We start from the raw sequence: 26,087 nt of genomic DNA, 5'->3' as shown, positions 1-26,087 counted from the left end.
GTATTAGTTTTTGTAAAGAAATATAGTATTGACCTTGAAGAATGAAGCTGTTAAAAGGAAGCTGAAGAAAAGATTACACTATCCTGAGATGGATTTATTATAAGATTGGACAGAAAGCAATTTGAACAAGAATTCAAGATTCTGTTTTTCAGGTTACTATAAGAGCATTCTTTAAATCCTTGCTGGCCTGCTTCTTGACCTGGCTTACTGTACCTCAGAGGACTAGCATCAATCTTAAAAAGGATAATATAACCCTTTCAGCCTATTGAAAAAACAGCCTTTATTTATTTACTTGGTCCTATTTTCATTTCTTTCCTCTTGATGACCAAATCATCTTCAGTTCCTTGTCCTGGTAACTCACTTTTGCATCCAATCCAAAATTCTTATCTGAAGAACATCAAGCCTATTTGTTTACAACTAAGTGTACAAATTCTCAGAGTTTCCAGCACTCATCATCTTACAAGATGATAACTATAGTTGTGCACAGAAAAGAAATTGATAATGTTTAAGTGATGAATCTGCATTTAATTGACATTCTATAGTATAATCTGGTATCAGTACAGGCTCAGTAAAGAATGCAGCTTTTCCGTTTGCAGAGTAGAGGATCTTTGATAGTTAGAAATCAGAAGTAGGAATTTCCATATTTAAAAAGTTGGAGATAATTTGGTATGGGATCTCAGATTTAAATAAAACCAAAACTGGATAATTAACTTAGTAATTAGAGGGATATTAAATACTACCTTTGCATGGTAGATTCCTCTTTTTCCTGTGTAAAACTAAATATTATTTTCCTGCCAGGTATTCTCCTAATGGCTGCTTCGGAAAATGAAGATAATGATATCCTGTGGTGTATTAATCACGATTCTTTCCCTTTCCAAAAACCAATGATGGAAACCCAGGTAATTTTTCATTGAAAGCAGTATTTGTTAATAGAGAATTTACATTTTCTTTCATCTTGATCTTTCTTAATTTGGTTGTTCATTTTTCCTGCTGCTCAAATTCATTGCCATCTTTTTGACATTAACTTTCTTCCAGTGCAGTAACCGCATCCCAGATTATGAATAGGTCTGCCCTTTGCTAATATGTGTGTGTGTGTGTGTGAGAGAGAGAGAGAGATAGTTGACTGTTGCCTGATGAAAAGGTGTTCTGATTTCAGTTCTGGTTTAAAAGGGACTTCAAGAAGATGAAGAAAAAGACATCTATTAAGAGCTATTGACCTGGTTTCAGAGTCCAGAATTGCTTTGTATAGTTACTGAGATAGGTGACATATAAATGTAATAAATAAATAAATAAATTTACCTTTGATGGACTAAACAAATGAATTGTACATCATGCTTTACATTTTGTTTCAGACAAAAACAGCTGTTGATGGGCATTCTTGGGCACTTGCTGCCATAGATGAACAAAACGTTCCTAAGATTGTAACGCCATTGAACAAAGAATTAATTCCAATAACAGATTATCCTATCGTTGTGCAACAACATATGTTACCACCGAAGAAATTTGTTCTGCTGTCAGCACAGGTAGGCAGTACTTACTGTTTCTGTGAATAATCTAACCTTGTTTGTGTGCATGCGTATATATTACAAATGCTATAAAATACTAAGATGTATAAAGTTCAATAGTGAGAAATGAAACACTGGTCCTCCACAGAATCATTTAATCTCACTATTTAGAATGCAGAGTTCCATAGTGATTATTGATCCAATATGGAGTTGTTTTGACATTTTCCATTTAGCTTAATTGAAATGCAATGGGAAGAAATAATGTTATGTGCAAGAACTCATCCACATTATCATTATTTTCCGCAGTAGTACCCTACTTCTGTTTTATATCTAATTTCTTAGCATTTGGAAGGCTTTTTAGATTTTTTAAGATCTCTTTCTCAAATGTTTTCTGAAACTGTTCAGAAGTACTTAGATTTAAGAAAATGTCCTGTCTTGAGCTTCACAAATTTCCCAAGAAATTTGGTCAGAATTGCAAATTATCAGATCCTTCAATGTAATAGCTGTTGCTTGATAGGTTAGCTATTTAGGGTACAATAGGTGCAAAATAAAGATAATATGCTTGTAATCTATGGTATATAAACTGAATTTTTCAAAAAAAAAAAAAAGAAAGAAAATTAGAAAAAAAGAAATTTAAGAATTAGATTTGGGCTTTGTAACTCTGTACATGTTCCTCAGTTGCCGAGGATTGGGAAAAGATTAGAGGTATATGCCTACAAATAGACATAAGAAGTATGTGTGTAGTGTCAGTAATTCAGCTTCAAAGTGTTAGGTATTACAGCTGCATGTTTTAGTATTAGGTTCAAATTGACCTTTATTGATGTGGGGGAAGTTCCTGCTGCATTCATTACTCTCCAGTTTTGTAAAATGGAATTAAGAGGTGCCTAATTTTTCTGAAATTGAGTTAGAACTGTAAAAATGTTATATAAATTGTCAACCATTTGCTACTTTTGTTTTCCGTTAGGGGAGTTTTATGTTTCATAAACTCAGACCAGTGGATCAGCTAAGACATCTCTTTGTATGCAATGCAGGAGGGGATGGAGAAGATATTGAAAGATTTTTTAAACTTCATCCAGTAAGAATTCTTAACTTCCTTTCTTAGCTGATTTGCACATCATTGTTAATTGTTCACAATTAGCTTGTGTTCTGTCCTGGGTCTTAACATTTGCCATTCATCTGATATTTGTTACTGTAGCTGGTTTAGTAATCATAGTTGTGACCTTCAGTCCTAGATAGCTAACTTGGTACATGAAAACAGTTGTTGTATCTTTACCCGCTCAAATTTAATGCCCAGTAGCTTTCATTTCTCCCTAAGCCATACTGATGTCTTAGTGTATCTGATTTGCATGTACAGAAGCTATGAATTATGATTTACAGTATATACTACAATGGTTGGTTTATGCATTTACACATATAAAATCTATCAGTGACTGAAGTCACAAAATAATGAAAAAGTATGTTCTGTGAAGCAAGAGAGTGTTTTAGCACAGCTCAATTTGTTCCTATAATATAAAACCTGGGCTTGCTCTGAGAATATTGGATTTTAGTCCACCTCGACGTACAAGATTATAAATAGTTTTATGTTTTCCACAATATTTGTAATTTGCAAGCCCAGTTAAATATCACATTTGTTATTAAAGAAAATAGTACTATTTTACCACAATAGTGGCCAGCTAAACACTTCTTACAAGATTGAAGATGAACATTAATCTCCTTTGTAGACTTAATTTAGTTGGTCCAAGCATGGCATTTAATTCTTTATAGATTCATTTATTTTTATCCCAATATACCGTATTTATAAAAAATATTTTATGAAATATGTATGAAATATGTTGCCTAGAGGATAAACAACCAGGTAACTTGGTATTTACAAATTTTAGCAAGAATCCTATTATTTATACTACTGATGAGAAGAAAAGTTTCAGTTTGCACTCTGATGTCATTGAGTCCCACTGAAGTCATTTGGAATTCAAATGGGTTGTTTTTGTTGTTTAACTTGTATGCAGCCTAACTGTCAACGACTCTGGGCAGTCGAAGTAATTAAAATAAAATCAATACAAGATAAAGATGAAAGATGACAAGTGTGATGAACCTAAGGGCTGTCATTCTTCGCCAGCAAAAATTTGAGTATAGGCTATTTCATACCAACCAAAATGCCTCTTAATTCTTAACTATTGTTAGGTAGACCTATCATTTAATCTTATTACTTACTGGTGATTTTTGCAGGTAGAACAAGCTTGTGCTACTTGCCTAATCCTTGCCTGCTCTTCTGCTGCTTGTGATAGAGAAATATCTGGCTGGGCTACTCGAGCATTTTTCAGGTAAAAATAATTCATATTTGCAGTAGAAAGAGGCATGATAGTTAATCTGTTGTATCACAACAAAATTGGATTGCTTTGAATTCTAGCTGGATTATATAAATTTTTACTTTTTTTCATAGCTTCCTCATGCTATTTTTTTCTTTTTTCTTTTTTGGTACTCAGGGAACTGGGGGCTGTTTTGTTGGAGGCCACTGTTAGTTAATTCTATAGCTATATACCATATTTTTTGGAGTATAAGACGCACCAAAGTATAAGACGCAGCTTAATTTTTGGGGAGGAAAATGGGGGGGGGATTCTGCCTACCAGATATTCATCTGGCTAGTCCTTAGTCTAGTCATCTTCAGCACATTAGTTTACTGGTTTTTATCCCCTGCTTGGGGATAAAAAACAGCTTCTAAAGCACAACTGATCTTTGGAGAGAGAAGCAATGAAAAAAGCAGGCAAACCACAGAGATCGCTTCACTCGCTAGTGCCTCGTTAGGGCTGGAAAAAAAACTTCACAGCTGAGAATCGGAGGGAGCAGGCAAAGCAGGGAAGATTACTTCACTGAAAAAGCTTCTAAAGCACAGCTGAGAGTCAGAGGTAGATCACTTCACTCTCTAGCGCCTCGTTAGGGCTGGAAAAAAAGCTTCGAAAAAGCTATATTCGTAATATAAGGCGCACCCAAATTTTCAGCCTCTTTTAGGACGGAAAAAAGTGTGTCTTATACTCTGAAAAATATGGTATAATAAATTCAAATTCCTCCAAAACTTGGTGAAGGAAGCAAAAGCATGCATAGCAAGAATCAGCAAACACAGACGGGGAGAGGGTGGGGAAGTATTTCTCATTTTGGTGTGCTTCTGCTATCATGACACTATGATCTGGGAAGGTAGTGGTGATGATCCTTTGTGATAGCCATACTAGGCATCCTGCTCTACAGATGGCAAGTGTTTGTACCCAAGGTTGGAGGTCCAGGAGTAAGTTGGGACTGTTGCTGATACAGCTGTACTTCTTAATATCATTAAAGGATTAATGTTGGATTCCCCTGAGCTTTCCACTCTCGTTGAGTACGGGAATCTAATATGGCTCAGAAATCGATTGTCTCCATGGCAGCTATGGATTTTTCCCAGTGCAGACTGGTCCCCAATCATACCCACTTTCACTAGATCATGGTCTTTAGGTCCGAATAGATGGAATGTGATCTGAAGGATATGTCAACTCGTAAAGCATTCCTGGCCTGCTGTCGAGTTGCCATAGGCAGGAGGGGGGGGGAAACTGACGGAGCAGCATGCAGCACGGCAGCCACAACCAGAAGCACATTCCATGCATACCCATTTCAAGGTTGTATCCCAGGTTACCGGCGAACCAGCCTGAGAGGCGTGATTTCTACAGCCTGCGAAAGTGCTCCTTTGGAGAATGTGATTTATGACACACCCTGGAAGAAGGGGGGAAACAGGCTCATACTTGGGCTGTAAATTACATGGGGCAGAGCTGACTTCACTTGGGTATGTGTGCACATGTTGCTCCTAATAAATAACTGGATTTCTTTTGAAACTTGGCTCGAGGCTCATGGTTTAACTAGAGCCCTGAATTGGAACCCTGACAACATGACTATCAGATCTTCATCATTATCGCGTTGTCAGCCTATAGCTACTCACCACTACTGATCTCAGTAGAAACGGGTAACTGATTAGATGGTCCACTTGAGATGTCTAAGGGATCTGCCTGGTTTCCAGCAAATCCTTGGGTGGTGGTTTTTTTCTGTCAGTAAGCCAAGCAATTATGCTACTGCCCTTGACCCCTGTAATATGAAGGTTTTCTAATCTGCTTTTTTATTTAACTGCATCGTATTTGTTTCATTTTAACGCTGTTAAAAAATCTGGAAATAGGCTGCAGTATTGTGAGTTTTCATCTAATCAATTACAGATATGGGGGTGAAACACAAATGCGATTCCCCTCTAGTCTGCCACCTCCAAGCAATGTTGGGACAACATTAGGCTCCCCTCTTCTACCTGGTAAGTGGTGAATGGGATTTATGGTCTTTATATGTTCATGATGTGCCTCTTTATCTCTTGTTATGAGGTTTTTTTTCTATTTTTAAATCTTATTTTACAGCATCTTGTATTTATTCTCTTTTTAAGTATTAGTAGTGCTCGATTGCAGAATCTTATTTATTCTTGTTCAGTTTTGAAAAAAGGGATGAATTCTCTACCATCTTTAAAGAAGAAGAAATAGGCAGTGATTGTTTTGGCAAGAAAAACTGAAGCTTAAATTCATTTCTCTCTTCTCTCTCTCTCTAACATGTCTCTGCTTGTATACCTTTTCCCTATAAGCATTGAAAAAGAAAAAGCAATCAACAGATTTGTACAAATCAGACTTTCCTCTTCATTTCTGTTTCTTTCCTATATGCAGTGCAAAGACAGATTTTTTTTTCCTGCCATCCTTACTTTTGGCATCTCTTTAAACTTTAAAAACAATGCTTTCATGGTGGCCATTTGGGTATGAGAAGGAATGATTAGCTTTCTCAAAACAGAATAGTACTTTTCAAAAATTTCCTAACCCTGGGATATGCAGTATATCACAGAAGTGAGTAGACCCCCTCACATTTTGTAAATATTTAAGTATATCTTTTCATGTGAAAAGATACTGAAGAAAATGACACTTGGCTACAATGTAAAGTAGTGAGTGTACAGCTTGTATAAAAGTGTAAATGTGCTGTCCCCTCAAAATACCGCAACACACAGCCATTAATGTCTAAACTGGTGGCAACAAAATGAGTACACTCCCTTTTAAGTAAAAGATAAATATTTACAAAATGTGAGGGGGTGTACTCACTTCTGTGATATACTGTATCTCTTGAAATTTATTAGAGTTACATTCATAAGTCTGACAGAAAGTGGTTTCCTTGTGATTTTTATGCACTAGGTTCACCTCTGCCTGCTGGTAGCCCCTACTCTAATCCAAGCTTTTTGGCAACACCCGCACAAGGTATTTTCTTTTCTTTTATTCTTCAATAACTTTCAGTTATTGAAACATTACATGCATATATAACTTAGCATATAATTAAGGTTAAACTGCACCATTAAATAATGGGTTAATATTTCAGGTTTGCAGCCTCCTACCATGTCCACTCCAGTATATACTGCAGTTGGTCATATGACTCAGCCTGGCTCTTCCATCGGTGGAATGGTGTGCCCTGAGATAGTGTATTCTGGAAAGCACAATGGTGTCTGCTTATACTTTTCCCGAATAATAGGGTGAGTATACTTTTCTTCGAAATCTAATGCCTGTCAGGGATATGCAAAACTCACTCTTCCAGGACAAAATATTCCACCAACAGTAGAACTTTGTGGTTTTCATCTAGATTATATTGTATCTGGCTGTTCTGAGAATGGTCTGCTAGTTTTCCAGAAATATACCTGGTGTGTGGCATTCCAGGTGTGGAAGAGTCTTTCCCTGAAACAGTGAGTTTTGCACACAGTGAGCAGCCTAACCGGATTGTTTAGTCACAGCTGCAGTTAGTGGTACCAACCCACCTTCCACTAGCCCTATTTATGTTTAAGCATGATGGAGGTACACAATAAAGCATAAATTTCCAGTCTTCGGGAGGCTGTGCAGGGAGAATATGGCCCAAAGTGTCATGACAGTATGTCTTAGATAGATTAAATTATTTTTGGCTATTATATGTGTATTGGCTCACTGTACTTTATTTTTTTTTTAAAATGCTGAAGATACATTATTGTTTTTCTATTTTGGAAAAAAAAACCTTTAACAGTTTTGAAACTAGCCGTATATTTTTTTTTTCTACTGTGCAAAATATCTTTCAGTGAAAGTTTCAATATATTACTCTGATATGGTAGAAAAATAAATTCTCCAAACTTGATTTTAATACTTCAATTATAATAGTTCATTGAACTGATATGAAGAAAATCCAAGTTTTGCTTAGTTATTGTTATGACACAGGTTGCTTAGGGTGGGCAGAGGCAGGCTATGATAGTCTTTATTGCTCTGTTGAACTCCATAACAAATGGCCATACAACGGCTGGTAAGGCTTCACCCCACACTTCCCTGAAGGCAGCCATCCACAGTCCATCAAATAAAAGCCAATGAGCAACAAAACCAATTTGCAAAGGCAGAAAGGAAGTCCAAAGATGAGGTGAGGGGCAAGCTCACAGGGCAAGATCCAGAATTGAAGTCCACGAGGCAAAAGGCAAGCCCACAAGGCAAGGCACAGGCAGAAACAAGAGTCAAGTCTGAGTTTTTTCCAAGCTATCATCGCTGAAAAATCTAGTCATCTGGTATGCTTTACAACAACATCATTTGGTGACAAATTCCAGTCCCAATTGCCTTTCTAATTTAAAGACTACCTGTAATATAATAATATAGTTTGCCTGCAGATTTGGTAATGAAAGGGAACTAGTGCATATATTACAAATTAGTTACCTTTTGGAATTAAAAAAAGGGGAGGAAAACCCAGCCCATATTATAGTGTAAGGAATTTGTAAATTTTGAAAAAACTTTCAAATGAATAACTGCCAAATATATACATACAGAATTTTTACAGATGAATGCTTTTTCAATGCAAGTATTAGAAAAACAGCATCCATATATTACATATAAAATAAACCTGTGTATGTTGTAAACTGGTGGTAGGGTTGGTATACGTAACATGAAAATTTGCAAAGCAGATTTCTGACAGCATTAAAAGGTGAGTTGCATTTTCCTGCCTTCCAGAAACATTTGGGATGGAAGTATAGTTGTGGAGAGAGTTTTCAAGAGTGGCAATCGAGAAGTTGTAGCGGTAAGTGATGATGGACATTAATGCATGCTACTCAGAATTTTTAGGGTTTTATTGTGATATGCAAAATGTTTTTAACTTTATATGGGCTTGATCACAGCCACTTTAATTGATGGTAGATGTGCACTGACTACTACTTTGAATGTGATTGGTTAATTCTGAATGCAGCCACATCCCTACTTATAAGAGGGTATGAATACTCATGCAGTCACATTATTCTAGTTTTTTATTTTTATTTTCTCCCCACTAAACAATTTCAGTTCATTTTTCAATTGAATTTTACAGATGATATATTAAAGATAGAAAGAATTCTGAAGTGATTTATCTTGGTCTAGGTTTTTGTTTTTGTTTTTTACATCTCAAAAACCTGGCATTTTAACCAAGGTGTCTAGACTTTCTATATCCACTATATATTAAAGGCCCTGCTTGGAAAAAAGCAGAATGGTACATTTATTTGTGGCATGGCCTGCTGAAGGTGGCTCCTTGAGAGCCTAAGGATATGGGACCAAGGGTATGGGAACAGGAGTAATTTGGGCCTAAGCCTTTGCTTTTCTCTCCTTTATTTAGGTTGAAAGCAGTGTTCCCCCACAGCTCTTAGAATCAGTGCTACAGGAATTAAAAGGGCTGCAGGAATTTTTGGACAGGAATTCCCATTTTGCCACAATAGGATCTCTTAGAAATCCCAGGTAAGATGGTTTTCATTCATCACAATTGATTTTAAAGCAAATCATTGGAGCTATTGTTTTTAACTGTTCTTTTTAATGGTAAGTATTTCTGTTTCTGAAGCTGATTGGGATCCATAACAAACTTTTCAAAGGAATGTATACATTTTAGTGCCAGCCGTAATTACAATAAACTAATTCTGATAAATATTTCTACGCAGTTTGGAGAGTGAACAGAGCTTGCTGTTTGCTAGTTGTGCTGATCAGCACTTGGTGTAGAAGGGTCGTGGGGACTAAAGCTGTCCCAATCTGTCGTTTTCAACATTTGTTGGCGCTGGTACTGACATCATTCCTAGCCAGCATGGCCATTGGGATGTTAATCTATGTCTGCTCCAATTTGTTCATTGCAATTTTAGCATGCTGTTCACATGGTTGCATTTGTTTTCTTTACAAAGTTTCATCAACCCAGCTACCCTGCAGCAGCGTTTACTTGGAGTGATGCAGTATGAGGTTGGAAGCTCTCAACAAATGCAGCAAGAAGTTCAGAGGAAGTTTCATGGTAAACTTGGGTTTTGGCACTATCATATATTGTTAGGGGGGAAAAGTTATGAGGAAAAAAATATTTGTTGCCTTGATGAAAAATACACTGCTCAAAAAAATAAAGGGAACACAAGCAGAAGACATCCGAGATCTGAATGAATAAAATAGCCTTATTAAATACTTTGTTCGTTACATACAGTAGTTTTGTGTTCCCTTTAGTTGTTTGAGCCAGTGTATAAACTACTGTATGTAACGAACAAAGTATTTAATAAGGTTATTTCATTCATTCAGATCTCGGATGTCTTCTGCTTGTGTTCCCTTTATTTTTTTGAGCAGTATACTTTGTTTTTTTCAAAAATTGATACTTAGAGAAGAAATCGTCTTTTCCAAAAGAGATTGAGCTCATAATGGTCAGTGAAGTAAACTTATCAACAGATATAAGGCACACATAATACCTCTCATGCGGGAGCTGCACTTTTTACTACTGTATTTTGGGTGCAATTCAAACCCCTACATGGCTTGGGGGCAGGGTGCTTGAGGAGTTGCCTTTTTTCCAGAGTCTCTACCCATCCAACCTGGTCAAATAGAATGGGCATTCTGCAGATCCCATCAGGCAAAGAATGTTGGCTGGCGGGGACTAAAAAGCTAGCTTTTTCTACAGCGGCCCCTGTTCTGTGGAACATCCTTTTTAGGTGATTAGAATGGCCCCAACCTTGTTAGCCTTTCATAAAGCTCTTAAAAACCTGGATATGCTCCTGAGGATTGAACACCAAGGGCCCCTCCACTTGACTATATTGTTAATAGGCCAGATACCTTGCTTTTGTATGTATTTCAAATTAGACATTTTAAAGTTTTTTTTTTACTGTTTTAATGCTTTTTATTATTTTAAAATGTTTTTAAATTTTAATTGTAATATATGTTTTTTATTTGTGTGTGTGTGTGTGTGTGTGCATTCCAAACATATAAGGAATAATTTGTGTTGAAGTTGAAGTTTATAGCATTGCATTACTACATAAATGACCTAAACTAAATAAATTTCCCTCAAGGCTGCTCACCCTCAACAACTTTTAAAATGTGTGGACTTAAGCTTCCAGAATTCCTTAGCCAGTCATGTTGGCTAGGGAATTCTGGAAGATGAAGTCCACACATTTTAACATTTTTGAGGTTGCAAAACACTGCCTTAAATGATGGACGATGTCCCTTAGGCAAAAGGCTCTCCAAACTGAATGAGTTTGGAGAGCCACACAGTCATATATTCTTTGTTGGCTTCTTGAAAAGGATTATACAACAAGAAAACAAAAAAATAGCAATCCATGTTTTCATTTTACAGCAGAAGCACAGTTATCTGAGAAAGCATCCCTACAAAGCATCCAACAGCTGGTGCGAAAAACTTGCCAAGCACTGGCTCTGTGGAAGCTTCTTTGTGAACATCAGTTCAATATTATTGTAGGTGAGCTACCAAAGGTATGTAACAGCTACATTTCTTTTATGTGGTTTTTTCATATTAGGGTAGTACAAAGCCATCTTAAAAATCTTGGTAAGGTTTCAGAATGTATTTTAAAGTATAATATAAAAATCTAACTTTAATCAGAACACAAATATAAGAGGATGGTTTAATAGGCTATGTCAGTTTTTCTGCTAGCATAATTAAACCAATTTTAAATATGTACATATCTAAGGACAAGATACTATGTGCTGCGAATCGTCTTCCTTAAATAGTTTTTCATAAATACCTTAGGATATCTGTTTAAGGTATGTCAAACTATTTGGGGTGTAGCAGAAATGTGGTTATGCTTTTTTTTTTAAAAAAAGGAGTTTCAAGAACATCTGAAGATTACTACTTTCAGAGACCTCGTCATTAGAGATAAAGAACTAACTGGAGCCGTCATTGCTTCCCTTATCAACTGCTACATCAGAGACCATGCTGCTGTGGATGGCATCAGTTCACATTTACAAGACATTTGTCCACTACTCTACAGCACAGATGATGCCATCTGTTCTAAGGTATTTGAGAGTAAGCTAGTGTATTTAAACTAGCTATAGTTAAGTATACATCGTGCCACCTGATCCAGATTAATAAGAGATTTATTACTGGATGGGATATGATTAAGGCTGAATTTTATTTTTTTTTAATAAAAAGTACTACAAAAATCACTTGTTTTTTCATAAAATGCATTCAGTGACAAAATTGATTAGAAATAATTGAATGTTAAGACATATTTCCTTATCACAAGATTGTATAGACATTCACTTCTATGTGACAGAAAACGGTTAGCCCATAGCTTCTCTAATGAGGCAAAACAAAGGATGGACAATTAGGCCAAAAGGTCACTGAAGGAAAAGATTTTAGATTAAGATGACAAGATATTATCTTAGCATCTAGGCAGCATAACTCTTGGAGACTGTCTTTTACCACCAATCCAGCTGATTATTGTGAATCCTTAATCAAGAATAGACATTGCCGAGCATTGACTGGCTAAATTCAGTCACTGATGGTAAATCCCCAAAAATGCCTTCCACAAATGACTTTTCCTCTTGTGATTCCAAACCATAAAGGTCATGGAGGATGTTCTATTGTAATTGTAAGTTCTACCCAAACTTGCACAATGTACTAATTTGGCGTCTCATAAAGGAATTCTCAAGGAGAGAATATTACTGGTATGTGACACAATTGCCCGTAATGTAGCCAAATCTTGCCTCAACTACAATGAGGATGAAGTAGCAAATACTGTGTAATAACATTGCATTTCTTTAATACCTTCAAAATTTTGTCCTCTCCCCCTCCTTTTTCTTTTTAATTCTTAATTACTTTTTAATTATTCTTTTAATGAACTATGTAGAATACTATATATTTATTCAGTCATTTATTCACTCCAGGTTCTCTTGCTCATGAGACAAAAGAACCTGGAATAAATAGGGACTGAAGGTAAAACTAGAGATGATTGGAAAGTAAAGCTGAAAGTGATCCCAGCAGTGGGATCCCACGCCTCTCTAGGAGACTCTCTAGGAGTCTCTGGAGGCTTGGGACAGCAAAAAAGTCACTTCCTATCCCACCAGGAGTTGGGAAATGGGCCGTTTCAGGCCTTTGGAGGGCCTCTGAGGGAGTGGGAAAGGCTGTTTTTGCCCTCCGCAGATGCATAGAGAGGACCTGGAGCCAGGTAAGAAAGAAAAATGGGCCTTCCCACCCCCACAGCCCCTCCGGAGACAGGAAACAGCCTGTTTCCTGTCTCCTGGTGGGCCCAGAAGGCCCAAAAATCAGCTGGCCGACGTGCGCATGCGCGCCAGAGCTGAACTGGCGTACCCACTGATATGGCCACGCGTGCCATAGGTTCGCTATCACGGTACTATGCACAATCTCTCTTCCCCTCCCCTCCCCTTCCCTCTCCTTTCCCACTTGAACACACACAGGCACGCACACACACAAGACACAGACACAAAAGAACATCCCTCTGCCAGTCAAAAACTGCAATGAAGTTTAACATTTGTATGACTCAAAACAGATACTTGTTAAATGTAAAATAATGTTTAAATCTCCATTTGATTTTTGTTTTAAATCTCACAGTTTTAAATACGACTAGAATCTTCTCTCAATAATTTCTGTGGTGAAAAATTGACTTTTATGCAAGAAGGTTCAAAAACAGATAACAGAATGGGGAAAAAAATGATGTCTCTTTATGTTATTCCAGGCAAATGAACTACTGCAAAGGTCCAGACAAGTTCAGAACAAGTCAGAAAAAGAGAAAATGTTAAGAGAGTCGTTGAAAGAATACCAAAAAATTAGCACTCAGGTGGATCTTGCCAATGTCTGTGTACAGTATAGGCAAGGTAAGATGCAGTTATTTGCTGAAAAGCTTCCACATCAACATCTTTTCATTTCAACTATTGCAAGACTAATAAAATGTGTCAGTACGGAAACAGATTTACTTAACTAACAAAAGTTTAAAACAACAGCAGAGAAACAAATAGTTGAATTAGTTTTAAATTTATGAGGCATTTTGTCTAATATCATTTCCTCCCTCTCTTTTTAATTTTAAGTGCGTTTCTATGAGGGTGTGGTAGAACTTTCTCTGACAGCTGCAGAGAAAAAGGATCCACAGGGCCTTGGACTTCATTATTACAAAAACCATGAACCAGAAGAGGATGTTACTGGCTGGCAGGCTTTCCAGGAGAGGTGAGTAGTTTGGAAAATAGAAGGGATTTTTTTCCCCCCAACAAAATACTTTCAGCAAAATATTATTGGTATCAAGAGCTGGGAATTCTAATATACAGGAGAAACTTTAAATTACTGTAGACTGAGATATCACTCCCAAGGATATGTTGTCATCACACATAGATTACGTTCAATTTAACGACCATTATTGGAACCAGAATGTCCCTTGCTCTGCAAGGCAGTTGTAAACTGAGTCACACCCAATTTTGCAACTTTTTTTGAGATGGTTGTTAAGCAAATCACTGCAGTTGTTAAGTGAACCATATCGTTAAGCAGATCCAACTTCTCTTCCCACTGACTTTGCTTGTAAGAAGCTGGTTGGGAAAGTCACACATGGCAATTACATGACTTCAAATGCCCAAATTTGATCATACGATTGTAGGGATGCTATAAGCGCGAGGACTATTCACAAGTCACTTTTTTCAGTTCAGTTGTAACTTCGAATGGTCGTTAAAGGAATGGTTATAAATTGAGATTGTAAATTCTTTACCAAATTTATTGAGTATTTTTAAAAATTTGTATTGTAGAAAATTTATAAACATTCCAGTCTCTGCTAATCTTATGCTCAAGTAACATGGCACCTGGAATATGTGTGATTTTAAAATGATAAAACTTGAAGACATTGATGTACATTGTTTTTTTCCCCCCTCATGAGCATGTTACTCCACTTGGCATCTATTTACAGGTTAAATTGTTATAAATGCATCACAGACACCCTTCAGGAGCTGGTTAATCAAAGCAAAGCTGCCCCTCAGTCTCCCAGTGTGCCCAAGAAACCGGGTCCTCCCGTTTTGTCCTCCGATCCCAACATGCTGAGCAATGAAGAAGCAGGACATCACGTAAGTGCTACTCGAGTCATATACTGAGCAGTTCCTTAGGAATGAATAGGATCCCTTGGATTGTTTCTTTTAATCTATTTATTTTCCTTATTAAAGCATAATAGCTTCTTTTATACAAGATTTTCAGAGATTAATTGGAGTATAGAAATATTCTGTATCTAGTACTTTAGTATATGCTATTAAGGGTCTTTTTTAATTATTCTAGAAGTGAAGGCATGCTTTACATTCTTGCAAATCTCACGAATAACTTTTAAAATGCATCTGTCTTCCTGATTCTAGTTTGAACAAATGCTTAAACTGGCTCAACGTTCCACGGATGAACTTTTTAGTATTGCCCTTTATGGCTGGTTGATTCAAGCTGATTTATCAGATAAATTGCTGCAGGTAAGATCACAGAACAGTTGATGAACATCCATAAATATAGTTTCTGCTTGAGTTTCAGAAAAATAACAGATTAAACACAGTGATGTCAAATCGATGAGATTCGTCTCCTTCCATTTCTCTAGGTAAACTCTCCCTTTCTGGAGCCATATCTGGCACGCATGGCCAAAATTGATCAAAACAAAGTTCGCTATATGGATTTGCTATGGAGATTTTTTGAGAAAAACAGAAGTTTTAGTAATGCAGCCCGGGTGCTCGCAAAATTGGCAGACATGCACAGGTAATATATCTTTTTGTCTATCAAGACTTCAATTATGATTGCATTATTATTATTCTATGGATTATTAATTACATGGCTTTATTATTTAATAGCACTGAGATTTCGCTTCAGCAGCGCCTTGAATATATTGCCCGTGCCATCTTGAGTGCTAAGAGCTCAACAACGATATCGCCGATAGCTGCAGATGGGGAGTTTTTACATGAATTGGAAGAGAAAATGGAAGTAAGTAAAAGCTGGTTTGCATGACATTGATGCCAGTGTTGGTCGAAGGAGGCATGTAATTTTTTTCATATTGTAATTAAAAATGAAAAAGTTTGCTTAATCAACATCTTTCATCTGTGATTACTTTCATTTATTAAACATAATAATTAAAAATTATAGAATTTTATTTGCTTATTGTGCTTTTGTATTGGGAGTGGTGTGGTGGCCTAGAGGTGGAGCTCTCGCCTCGCAATCAGGAGGCTGTGAGTTCGGTCCTAGGTAGAGGCAGATATTTCTCTTTCTGGGCACAATGAGAATATATCTGCTCAACAAAACTCCGCATTGGCGCCAGGAAGAGCACCCAGTAAACACTCTGCTAGCTCCATTCAGTTGCCCAGATTCCACCCCGCAAGGGATTATGGGGTCGTTAAAAGATTACGATGATTGTGCTTTTGTATGTGATAATCAAAATGATGCAGAACAGTAAAATTACTGTAACAGTAATTTATTAAAATAGTATAAAGGTGTTTTTTTAAGTGAACAAAAGGGAGTGATTCAAATACAGAACTAGTATAAGCACAGTAATTAAAAGTTTACCCTTAAACTTTTCATATAAATATTCTTGTATTTTTAATCAGGTTGCCAGGATACAGTTTCAAATACAAGAAGCCTTACACCATCAGTGTTCTCATCATTCTTCAGTGCAAGATGCAGTTTCCCAGTTGGATTCTGAGTTGATGGAAATTAGCAAGGTATCTGAACTTCACCATTCCAGGTTCCAATTCTAAATAACTTGTTTGTTGGAATAAATATTTACATCTTAAATAATTTATTTTTCCTATCATACTTTGAAAACTGCAGCTGGCTTACTGTCTGTCTGTCTTATTGGCTATTTCAGGTGAAGATATGATATTTAGTATTTTCATTAACTTAATTAGTGTAAAATAATGTTTTCCATTTCTTACAAGTGACCAAATTGTTGTTATTTTGCCTTTTTAAATCTTTAGCTCTATGGGGAATTTGCAGATCCATTCAAACTCTCTGAGTGTAAATTGGCCATTATACATTGTGCTGGACATTCGGATCCTATCTTAGTGCAAACTCTTTGGCAAGAAATAATTGAAAAAGGTAGGTCTTTTGTAAGTAAAATAAGTCTTTGTCAGATCATTTTTCATCTCTTGATTTGTCATTTATATTTCCACTTTTAACAATCGTTTCTGTCTTTTGACAACAGTTTCTTTATTTTCCAATATTCCTACCTATTTGATATTTTCTCTTCCACTGCTATCAAAGGTTCTTTCAAAGGTTCTTTGAAATGTCTTGATGTCATGCCTTTATCTGTCATCCTGCAAATTTCACTCTTTTTTTCCCTGCCTGGAGCTTTAGTCCCTTCTAGTGTTCATTCCTAAATTTCTCAAGTTTATTTTCAGCTTTCCACCTATGTTGCATTTCTTCATAGAATAAACAACTTCCATTCACATGAAAATGTTACTTTATTTACTCAATTTTTCAGGGCTCTTAGCAAAAGTTCTAATCAATAAAGGAGAATAGTTGTAGGTCATGGCTGAAACAAAAGCCCGTGATGGTCTCTGAATTTGGTTCTTTTCTTGGAGACATTTCATTAGGTAACATCATCAGTGCACTGATGACATTATCTAGTTTCAACGGATGTGAGTACAAATGGGATATCTCTCCTTGTTTGGAGAAGCTCCGTTGAATGGAGCTGGCCATCAGTCATTGCCATGGTATCATCACGACTCATTGGGAGACCTCTAATTTTCCTCAGCTGGACATCAGTTTATTGTATCCAATTGTATTGAGTTGAAGTTTGAAAGAACATATGTAATAGATTTCCCTTTTTCTTTCAGCACTGAGTGACAGTCTTGCGATGAGTGCTCCTGATAGGATGCAGGCTCTTAGTCTGAAGATGGTAACGCTTGGGAAAATTTATGCTGGAACACCACGCTATTTCCCTTTAGGTATATAAGTCAATTTTAGGTATTGAATAATATAGACTTGTCAAGAAGGAAGTTGAACGAAAATTTGAAAAAGTCCTGCTTGTTTTTCTTGAATCTGTGCCAAATATGTATTTCAAAATCCTCAAATGGTAGAATCCAGAAATACTGTTTGTAGGCTTCAGCGTTTTGCTTGTTATTTAAAACCAAGAGGCAGAGCAGAAGTGGGAAAAGAAAATGATGGAAGCCACCTGATTCTGGGATTGTATCCAAGCAAATATTTTAAAGGCTTACATTTTACCTTTTGCCTTGTTAGTTGTTATTACCTTGATAAATAGCAAAATTGGGGGGAATGGGGGGTTTAAAAACTGATAAATTGTGGCCAACTTTGTAACTAAATATGTTTCAAGTTATCATAGGACCAATGAATATTGAAGTGGTTGGTAAGAAGAGGGAAAACAGATATATCTTCTTTTGGATTCAGTAATCTTATACTGTTAATATAACTGCAGGTTAATGATGCCTTTTACGAGACCACTTCTTGATTTTTCTAAAGACCTTTATTTTTATATTAGTCAAGATAGTAGCAACTAAGAGTGTCCTGTGGGCGAATTCTCAAGACTCTGGGTTTGGTCCTTTTAATCTAATGTGCTGAGATATGTCTATTTCTTTCTATGCCCAAGACTTCTTGGTCTCACTGCCACTGAAGAAACTATGTTGAAAAACCTCAGCTTCTTCCCAACAGACTAAGTCCCAACCCATCTTGTCATGGACAGCAAATGTCTCTGTTCTTTACATCAAGAGACTGGTCAGATGGAAAATACTGTATTTTTCAGAGTATAAGACGCACCTACCTTTTTTGGTTGTTTTGTTTTTAAAAAAAGTTTTTTTTATTTTTTAGACAAGCACACATGCAAACATACAGTGTATTTTCTTTGAACAGAGTGTTTGGCTGGTTCACAAATTTAAACAGTGTTTAGTTTTTCAATTAAATTTACAATTTCTATATTTCCTTTTTGCCATATTTATTCCTCATCTATTTTTAAAAAAAACCAATATTACCCTTCATTCTCATCTCTAATCTTAATCAAATTCAATTTTTCCCTTCTATTCTATATTATACCCCTTCCCATTGTCATCTATTTTTATATCCATCCTCACATTGGTTAATTATTTAATATTACAATTGTTTAATACAAATTCAACATTTTTATATATATCAATTAGTTATAACTATCTTTTTTGTATATTAATCAATATGAACATGAATATTCCAATTATTTCCATGCAATCCAATTTCTTACAAATCAATTATATTTACCAATAATAATAAACCAAATAATTTTCCCCATATATTCCTCCAAACCATAACTTAACCATTTCTGCTTTCAACACAATATACAATTAATAGCATCTCAATTATTACAATTCCCTAGTTAAATAGACCTTTTTTTCTTTTGTGTTTTAAAATCTTAAACTCTCCTCTTTTGCCCTAAATTTCCCATTGTTTGCACCTATCTTTTTTGGTGAGCAAAAAGAAAAAAAAAACTCCCTGCCTCATTTTGTCACGTTGCAGCAGAGCCTGCTTTACTTTCAGTTTCGTTTTAGCTAGGGGAAAAAAAATCTGCTCCAGCACTCTTTGTAGCAAGCAAAGAGCTTGTAAAACAAGAGCTTGCAAAAGAGCCTGCACAAAACAGCTGAGAGCTAATCAGCTGAGAGTCGGGAGGCCGATCTAATCAACTTGTGCTAATTAGCCTATGCTGAAGCTGAATGGGGCTCTTTTTTCTTGCTGTTTGCTTGCAAGGAAGTAACTGCTGGGAGGCAGAGGCCAAAGGGTGGGGGCCAGTGGGTGGGCAGGGCTACATTCGGTGTATAAGACGCACCTAAATTTTCACCCCCTTTTGGGGGTTAAAAAGGTGTGTCTTATACTCCGAAAAATACGGTAAATTTCTCTGGTTCCATAGATGAAAATAATAAAAAAAGAAAGAAAAACATCGTTGCCATAACTTTATGCAAAAATTTAATATTTTATTGCATTGTATTTTTTCCTCAGATTTCTTAGTACAATATCTAGAACAGCAAGTTTGTTCTTTGAACTGGGATGTGGGATTTGTAACTTACACAATGCAAGAAATTGGTGTCCCACTACCACGGCTTCTTGAAGTATATGATCAGCTCTTTAAAGCACGGGTATGAAAGTTCACAATCTAGTTTTCAGTTTAATTTATGATTTGTATTATAACAATGGGATGAGAATACTTCTGTTTAGATGCAGTACTATGAGATGCTCAGTTAGGAAGGTTTTTGGTGATTCTAGTTACAGATCATTAAATTTCCAAACTATGAATGTATTTTCCGCCACCTATCAAAATTAGAAATAGGTATAAAGCAGAAAGATGTGCTATATCTTTCTTCTTTAGGTGAAAATGAGGCCTTTGGGCTAAAAAGGATTTGCCTGGTTTTCTTAGTTCCAGAAAATAATTGATAGATTGAATTTTGGAATGGGAGAAATTTTAAAGGACCACTGGGTGGAGTGGGGTTTAACACATTTTCAACAGTACTAGTGCAGGTAAGAGCATTGTTTACCCACTATCAAAAACAGGATCATTGGCAGGGGAGGGCGATTCTTATTAGATCTGGCTTATTGCTTAAAAAAAAAATAGCAATGAAAATAGCTCATGTTGAGCTCAGCTCCTAAGTATTCAACAGGCATTCAAGTGGTTTTGTAGTATGTTTTAATAGTGGGTTTTATTGTACACTGCCCATCATCACCTTGTTTGAGATGAGCATCTATATAAATTGACAATCAAACAAACAAAATATATGTGTAGATTTCTGAGCAGCAGTGGCTGCTGGTCTTTGTCACAGTTTAGTCTACTGTTTTGGTAGCAATGGAGAATCAGCAGTCTCTAAACTGTCAACTGGTCAGTGAACACATGTACAAGCCGATAAGTCTTTATTTTTGCATATACACATGTATGTGTGTTAGTATGTGTATATATTTCCATATTTTTGTCTTTATAGGATCCCTACTGGAGCAAAATGAAGAAACCATTACATCTTTTGGAGTGCATACATGTACTGCTATCAGGATATGTGCAAGATCCTAACAAAGTAGCTACTTTTGAAAGGTATTTTAAAGTTTAATATAAAGTGGAAGTGAGGTGAAGTTTTAATAATATAGCACATTCTAAATGATGATGTTGACAATATGTAGTCTTGTTTAAACATATCAAAATTAAATAAGAAAAAAACTTCAGTCAAGCTTTTTAAGAATATCATGTTGAGTATTTTCAGGCCTATAATGACTTTTACTAACTTACATATTTTTAATCCATTTTTTAGTCTTAAAACAATCTCTTCTGAAATAACACATTTTATAGAAAAGATATGTGGCAGGATGGCAAGAAGTACCTAGTAGTTTTTTACCTTCCTATTCCAGAAAATTGTTTTTTTTTAACCAACTATATTTTCATACCTGAAAAACTTATGTCATCAGCCCAAGAATAGAATAAACTGGCAAAAAAGGACAAATATATATACAGGTAAACCTTGACGTATGACCATAGTTGGGGCCAGAATTTCTGTTGCTAAGCAAACTAATAAGTGAAGTGCACCCAATTTTACAACCCTTTTCGTCATGGTTAAGTGAATTACTGCAGTTGGTAAGTGAATCACAAGGTCATTAAGCAAATTCAGCTTCCCCCCCCTTGACTTTCTTATTGGAAGCTGGCTGGGAAGGTTGCAGATGGCAATCACATGACCCTGGGATGCTGCAACTATCATAAATACATACCAATTGCAAGTGCCTGGATTTTGATCATGTGACTGTGGGATGCTGCATTAGTCATAACTTCAAGGATCGTGATGTTCTGATGAGTCTGGTGGATCATTAGGGATTACTGCACTTGCAATTATTTGTTCCAACTTGGCATTAGTTTCAGGCAAGCCTCCTTAGAGGCGGCTCACCTGAAATGTGTGATTGTAAATTTGGTGCCTCTTGAATGCCTCCCTCTTCACCCAGCTTCCCAGAATGAATGTTGGGTTAATAGGTCTATTTATTTTTATTTTGCTTCCGTCCACCAACTTTTTAATGAATATAAGTTTCAAAACTTTTAAAGTCACTGTATAGCAATTGTATAGGAATATAATAACAAGGTTGATCTGGTTTCTTTCTCTTTAGACGGCGATTCACAAATATCTGCTTAGATGCTGTTAGCCGTTACCTTGTTGAACTCCAGTCTATAAGTCCAACACTAGCTGTACAGACCATTACAGGGAGCTTTAAATCTCTGCAAGCAAAATTAGAGCGGCTTCACTAAGTCCAATGATGCATGTCTGCTTCTCCGGGTGAACTGACTGTTAATGTACTGGAACTTGAAAAGGCAAAAATGCTGATAAGACTGAAGAGAATCAACTTCCTACTGATCAGTTTTCTAGTGTATCTTCTTAATGAATGTCACATGGAACAGAATGTATAAATAACATTGTTTTATTGTGTTCTTTTTTTTACTACTGCCAAATTTTTCTAACAGTGAAACTGTTTTATATGCTTTGGATTAAGATGCATTGTATAATTGTGTTCTGGCGATTAAACTTATTTGTAAAATGTTTTTTTGTTTTTGTTTTTTTGTAAATCTGTACAATGTGCTTGACCATAAGACTTCATTATTCCATAGAGTCCCAGCTGGTAGTTTAGGTAATGGAACTGATTGACTGTCCTTCATTTTAAAATTCACCATGCCCCAGACAGCTATTCTATTTCTACAGTGTGTACTACCTCTCTTACTTTTAAAAGGAATTACTACTTTCCTGTACTATAAGAAATTTTGACAGTGGTCATGTCAGCAGGAATTAATACTGAGGAACAAACAAGCCATTCATAATTTTTATTCAAGCAACATTCTTTACCACTATACTTCATTGTTTATATGCCACCCATCTCACTGTTCAAAGTGTTTCTGGGCAGCTTACAATACAGTAAAATCAAACATAAAGACATTAAAATTAACAAGAATCAATTAAAAAACTGCAAACCTAAGACCATAAGGGTATGGAGGTGAAATCTTCTCTATTACTCCCCCAGCCACCTCCACTATGGAGCACCCTCATCGGGGCCAGTGGTGGGTTACTCCCGGTTCAGACAGGTTCTATAGAACTGGTAGTAAAACCAGTGGGAGGCTCCGCCCACCCACGTTATGGGTGATCTGCGCATGCGCATTCCCTTTGCAAACCGGTAGTAAAGGTAAGTAGAACCCATCCCTGATCAGGGCCCCAAGCCAACCAGCAGAGCCAGGTTTAAGACCCTTCTGTAAGGCCAGGCAGGTGGGTCAGATCTCACCTCCAGCAGCAAGGTGTCCAGAGGTTACAGCAGAAAACATTCAAACAATAGAACTGGAAGGGACCTTGGTGGTCTTCTAGTCAACCCCCTAATCAAGCAGGAGACCCATTTCAAACAGGTAGTACTCCAGTCTTTTCTTAAAAAAAACCTGTGATGAAGTACCCACAATGTCTGAAGGCAAGCTGTTCCATTGGTTAATTGGACTTCCCTAGACCCCTCCAGCCAAAATTCCTTTTACAAAGGGGTCCTCTTTTCTGGCAAAATGAGTGGGATAGAACAATCCCATTGGAGCAAAATAGTTCCTCACATAGCCTGGTCCAATGTCAAAAGGCTTTAAAGAGGATAGCCAACATCTTGAATTGGACCCAGAAACAAACTAGCAATATTCTGACATTCGAAAAGCAGGATTTTTTTTAGCAGCAGCACAGAACTTTTTAGAAAGGATATTGCGCAATAGGTAATAAGTAACATCACTACTTAATTTTTCAAAGAGGTTTTTACTTTCCTCAACATCAAGTTTAGCATCAAAATAATGTTCGTATTTTACTAAGATCTTAGTCTAGGCACTTTCGGTGTTGATCATCCAAGGGGTTGAAGTACAATTCCTTTGCTGGCCGGTAAGTTATTAGTGAAGGCTGTCTTAATGCAATTATATAAAATGGTTCCTAAATCTGCATTCCTATATTGGTTCTTAAAAATGCAAGTTCCTGTCCTGTTCGTGTTGGAGGTACCATTTAAGGTGCTTCCAGGTTGATTATGATTAACTGGTGACATCACCATTGCTCAGGAGATGCCAAAAAGGCAAATTAAATCCATGAGTTAGCCAAGAGTACTATGGTAATTCTGCTGTGCCTTCAGTTCAATGGCTATTAGCCAACTTGAGCCAACTCAAAAAGCTAAGATGGGTTACCCTTGTTAGTATTCAGTAGGGAACACTGAATACTAAAATATCCTAGAAAAACTGCAATAGCAAACTATTTCCATACTGTGTTATTCAGAAAAACAATATAGTCCATCTTGATATAAGGTGCCTTTAATTTTCTAAGTAAAATAATGAGGGCTCACTGGGGCTTAGAATTCTATCACGTGTTCATAAACAGTCTTCTATATATATATGTAATAGTTATGTGACAATGAGATGCTGCCTAGGAAATGATCAGAAGAGAGGATGGAGCCCCGGTGATTTCATGGTCAGAGGAAGAAAGTTAGGAAGGACCCACCCTAATTGAACAGATGACTAAAAGTGGCTAAAAGATTTATACCTTCCAATTTGCAAGATTGTCAACGCAGCCTCACAATACAATAAAATTAGGTCATCTAGTCGTGTTTCCTATCTCATTTACCAGGGAGTGCTGACAGTTATGTGCAGCAGGAAGGAGAGACCATTTCACTTATTAACCCAAAGTAAAATGGCATTCCTCAAAAAATATTTATACTGCTGCAACAGGGACTTTAAGCAGATGGATATTTTCTCCAGTCTACCTGTTTACTAAACCACTTCTCACCTTTCTTTTCACCTGATGAGATCATCACCCACAAAGCTTGTGCTCTTTCCCCCCAGTTTAAATGCCTTCCAGAGGGGTTGCCTAGAGATGCTGGGGCTGATGGCAACAATCACTCTAGGAGCACCAGGCTAGTTTCTGCTCTTAAATCTACTTCATGCCTTCTTCCTTACCTGTGGGACTGTAATCAAAGCCCATGTGCCAGTTCAAGGATACTAATGTAGCACAAGATGTCCATCACAGTAAAGAAATCAGCCAGCAAATCAAATCTTTTTAGTTGTGCTCAGCTAACCAATACATTCATGTGCACATCTCTACAACTTCTTTCTTTCTTTCTTTCTTTCTTTCTTTTCTTTCTTTCTTTCTTTCTTTCTTTCTTTCTTTCTTTCTTTCTTTCTTTCTTTCTTTCTTTCTTTCTTTCTTTCTTTCTTTCTTCTTTCTTTCTTTCTTTCTTTCTTTCTTTCTTTCCTTCCTTCCTTCCTTCCTTCCTTCCTTCCTTCCTTCCTTCCTTCCTTCCTTCCTACCTTCCTTCCTACCTACCTACCTACCTACAATAATATTGAGGGAACTTGCCATCTCCTTCCAGGATTTTTTATTTTATTTTATTTTTCCGGTGTAGCCTATACCGCTAGCTAGGCTTTCCTGGTGGCCTCCCATCCAAGCACTAACCACATCCTAGTCAGCCAGTACTCTCTACTGCAGAGGTCCCCAAACTTGGCAGCTTTAAGACTTGTAGACTTCAACTCCCAGAATTCTCCAGCCAGCATAGCTTTGCTGTGCTGGCTGGAGAATTCTGGGAGTTGAAGTCCACAAGTCTTAAAGCTGCCAAGTTTGGGGACCCCTGCTCTACTGTGACTGCTGGCAGTGATGAACTGCTTTAAGATTAAGACTCCCCCGAGTCAAGTGATGGCTTTGAAGGAACCAATTCGTTCGTTCTCTTGGCAGTCAAATGGTAGCAGTTCACCTTTCCCTGGGACTTTTTCCCCTCCCAACTTCTCCGTCTAATCTTAAATCTTCCTCTTGGTCTCCTGTTTAAGCTTCTTGAGCTCAACCAACGGCTGCGGGGCACTAGGCTGGATTAAGTCGTTAAAAAACGCCCGAAATTCTGAATCCGAATATACTCTGAATCCATCCCACGCCTCGCTCCGTCAACAAAACCCCTCAGCCGCCAAGACTAGACCAGACTGAGCGAGAGGCGCGTCCCCCGCGTTGGAGGGGCGGAGCTTCGCTGTTTACCATTGGAACGGGCGGCGTGGGGCGCATGCGTGCAGCTCGCGCTCCTCCACCCACCTCGGTTGGCAACCTGGGAGCCTCCGGAGTCCTGGAAGGAAAACCGTTGGGCTGAGGCGGTGAGTAACGGGGCGTCCGTCTCCCTCTCTCCCCTTCTCTCTTAGGCGGGATCTCGCGGCCGTGAGCGATCGCAGAGCCAAAGAAAAGCTGCACGGCAGCCAAGCTGCTCCTGCACGAAGCGTTGAGGGACGCGCCCCCACCCCCGTTGCAAAGCAGCCCTTGGTCGGCAGTTAGGCATAAAAAAGGAGAAGGCGAGGAGGGGCGGTGGGGAAGGATCTTGCGG

The 26,087-nt window shown here is 37.3% G+C and overlaps 2 protein-coding genes across 8 annotated transcripts in view; both read left to right on the top strand.

Moving 5' to 3' along the window:
- NUP155 (nucleoporin 155) overlaps nucleotides 1-22,284 on the top strand; it is a 34,443-nt gene extending 12,159 nt beyond the window's left edge. The window contains exons 12-35 of the mRNA XM_060690707.2: nucleotides 799-899; nucleotides 1,353-1,523; nucleotides 2,470-2,580; nucleotides 3,732-3,826; nucleotides 5,732-5,820; nucleotides 6,731-6,793; nucleotides 6,912-7,062; nucleotides 8,540-8,606; nucleotides 9,171-9,289; nucleotides 9,721-9,824; nucleotides 11,136-11,269; nucleotides 11,618-11,809; nucleotides 13,492-13,630; nucleotides 13,841-13,976; nucleotides 14,701-14,854; nucleotides 15,134-15,238; nucleotides 15,361-15,515; nucleotides 15,608-15,737; nucleotides 16,355-16,468; nucleotides 16,724-16,844; nucleotides 17,585-17,695; nucleotides 19,725-19,861; nucleotides 20,696-20,802; nucleotides 21,855-22,284. Of these exons, the coding sequence (XP_060546690.2) occupies nucleotides 799-899; nucleotides 1,353-1,523; nucleotides 2,470-2,580; nucleotides 3,732-3,826; nucleotides 5,732-5,820; nucleotides 6,731-6,793; nucleotides 6,912-7,062; nucleotides 8,540-8,606; nucleotides 9,171-9,289; nucleotides 9,721-9,824; nucleotides 11,136-11,269; nucleotides 11,618-11,809; nucleotides 13,492-13,630; nucleotides 13,841-13,976; nucleotides 14,701-14,854; nucleotides 15,134-15,238; nucleotides 15,361-15,515; nucleotides 15,608-15,737; nucleotides 16,355-16,468; nucleotides 16,724-16,844; nucleotides 17,585-17,695; nucleotides 19,725-19,861; nucleotides 20,696-20,802; nucleotides 21,855-21,993 (2,945 nt within the window). The 3' untranslated portion in view covers nucleotides 21,994-22,284. The remainder of the gene's footprint in view (nucleotides 1-798; nucleotides 900-1,352; nucleotides 1,524-2,469; nucleotides 2,581-3,731; nucleotides 3,827-5,731; nucleotides 5,821-6,730; nucleotides 6,794-6,911; nucleotides 7,063-8,539; nucleotides 8,607-9,170; nucleotides 9,290-9,720; nucleotides 9,825-11,135; nucleotides 11,270-11,617; nucleotides 11,810-13,491; nucleotides 13,631-13,840; nucleotides 13,977-14,700; nucleotides 14,855-15,133; nucleotides 15,239-15,360; nucleotides 15,516-15,607; nucleotides 15,738-16,354; nucleotides 16,469-16,723; nucleotides 16,845-17,584; nucleotides 17,696-19,724; nucleotides 19,862-20,695; nucleotides 20,803-21,854) is intronic.
- Nucleotides 22,285-25,545: 3,261 nt separating this feature from the next.
- CPLANE1 (ciliogenesis and planar polarity effector complex subunit 1) overlaps nucleotides 25,546-26,087 on the top strand; it is a 72,248-nt gene continuing 71,706 nt past the window's right edge. For all 7 annotated transcript variants that reach the window (XM_087888222.1, XM_034442377.3, XM_034442379.3 and 4 more), the window contains exon 1: nucleotides 25,546-25,863. The gene's annotated coding sequence lies outside the window, so the exon portion shown is untranslated. The remainder of the gene's footprint in view (nucleotides 25,864-26,087) is intronic.

The sequence above is a fragment of the Pantherophis guttatus genome, chromosome 2 (assembly GCF_059756535.1).
Source record: "Pantherophis guttatus breed Tessera chromosome 2, ASM5975653v1, whole genome shotgun sequence".
NCBI lineage: Eukaryota > Metazoa > Chordata > Lepidosauria > Squamata > Colubridae > Pantherophis > Pantherophis guttatus.
The sequence above is the reverse complement of the archived record's forward strand: the minus strand, read 5'-3'. Positions and strand labels throughout refer to the sequence as shown.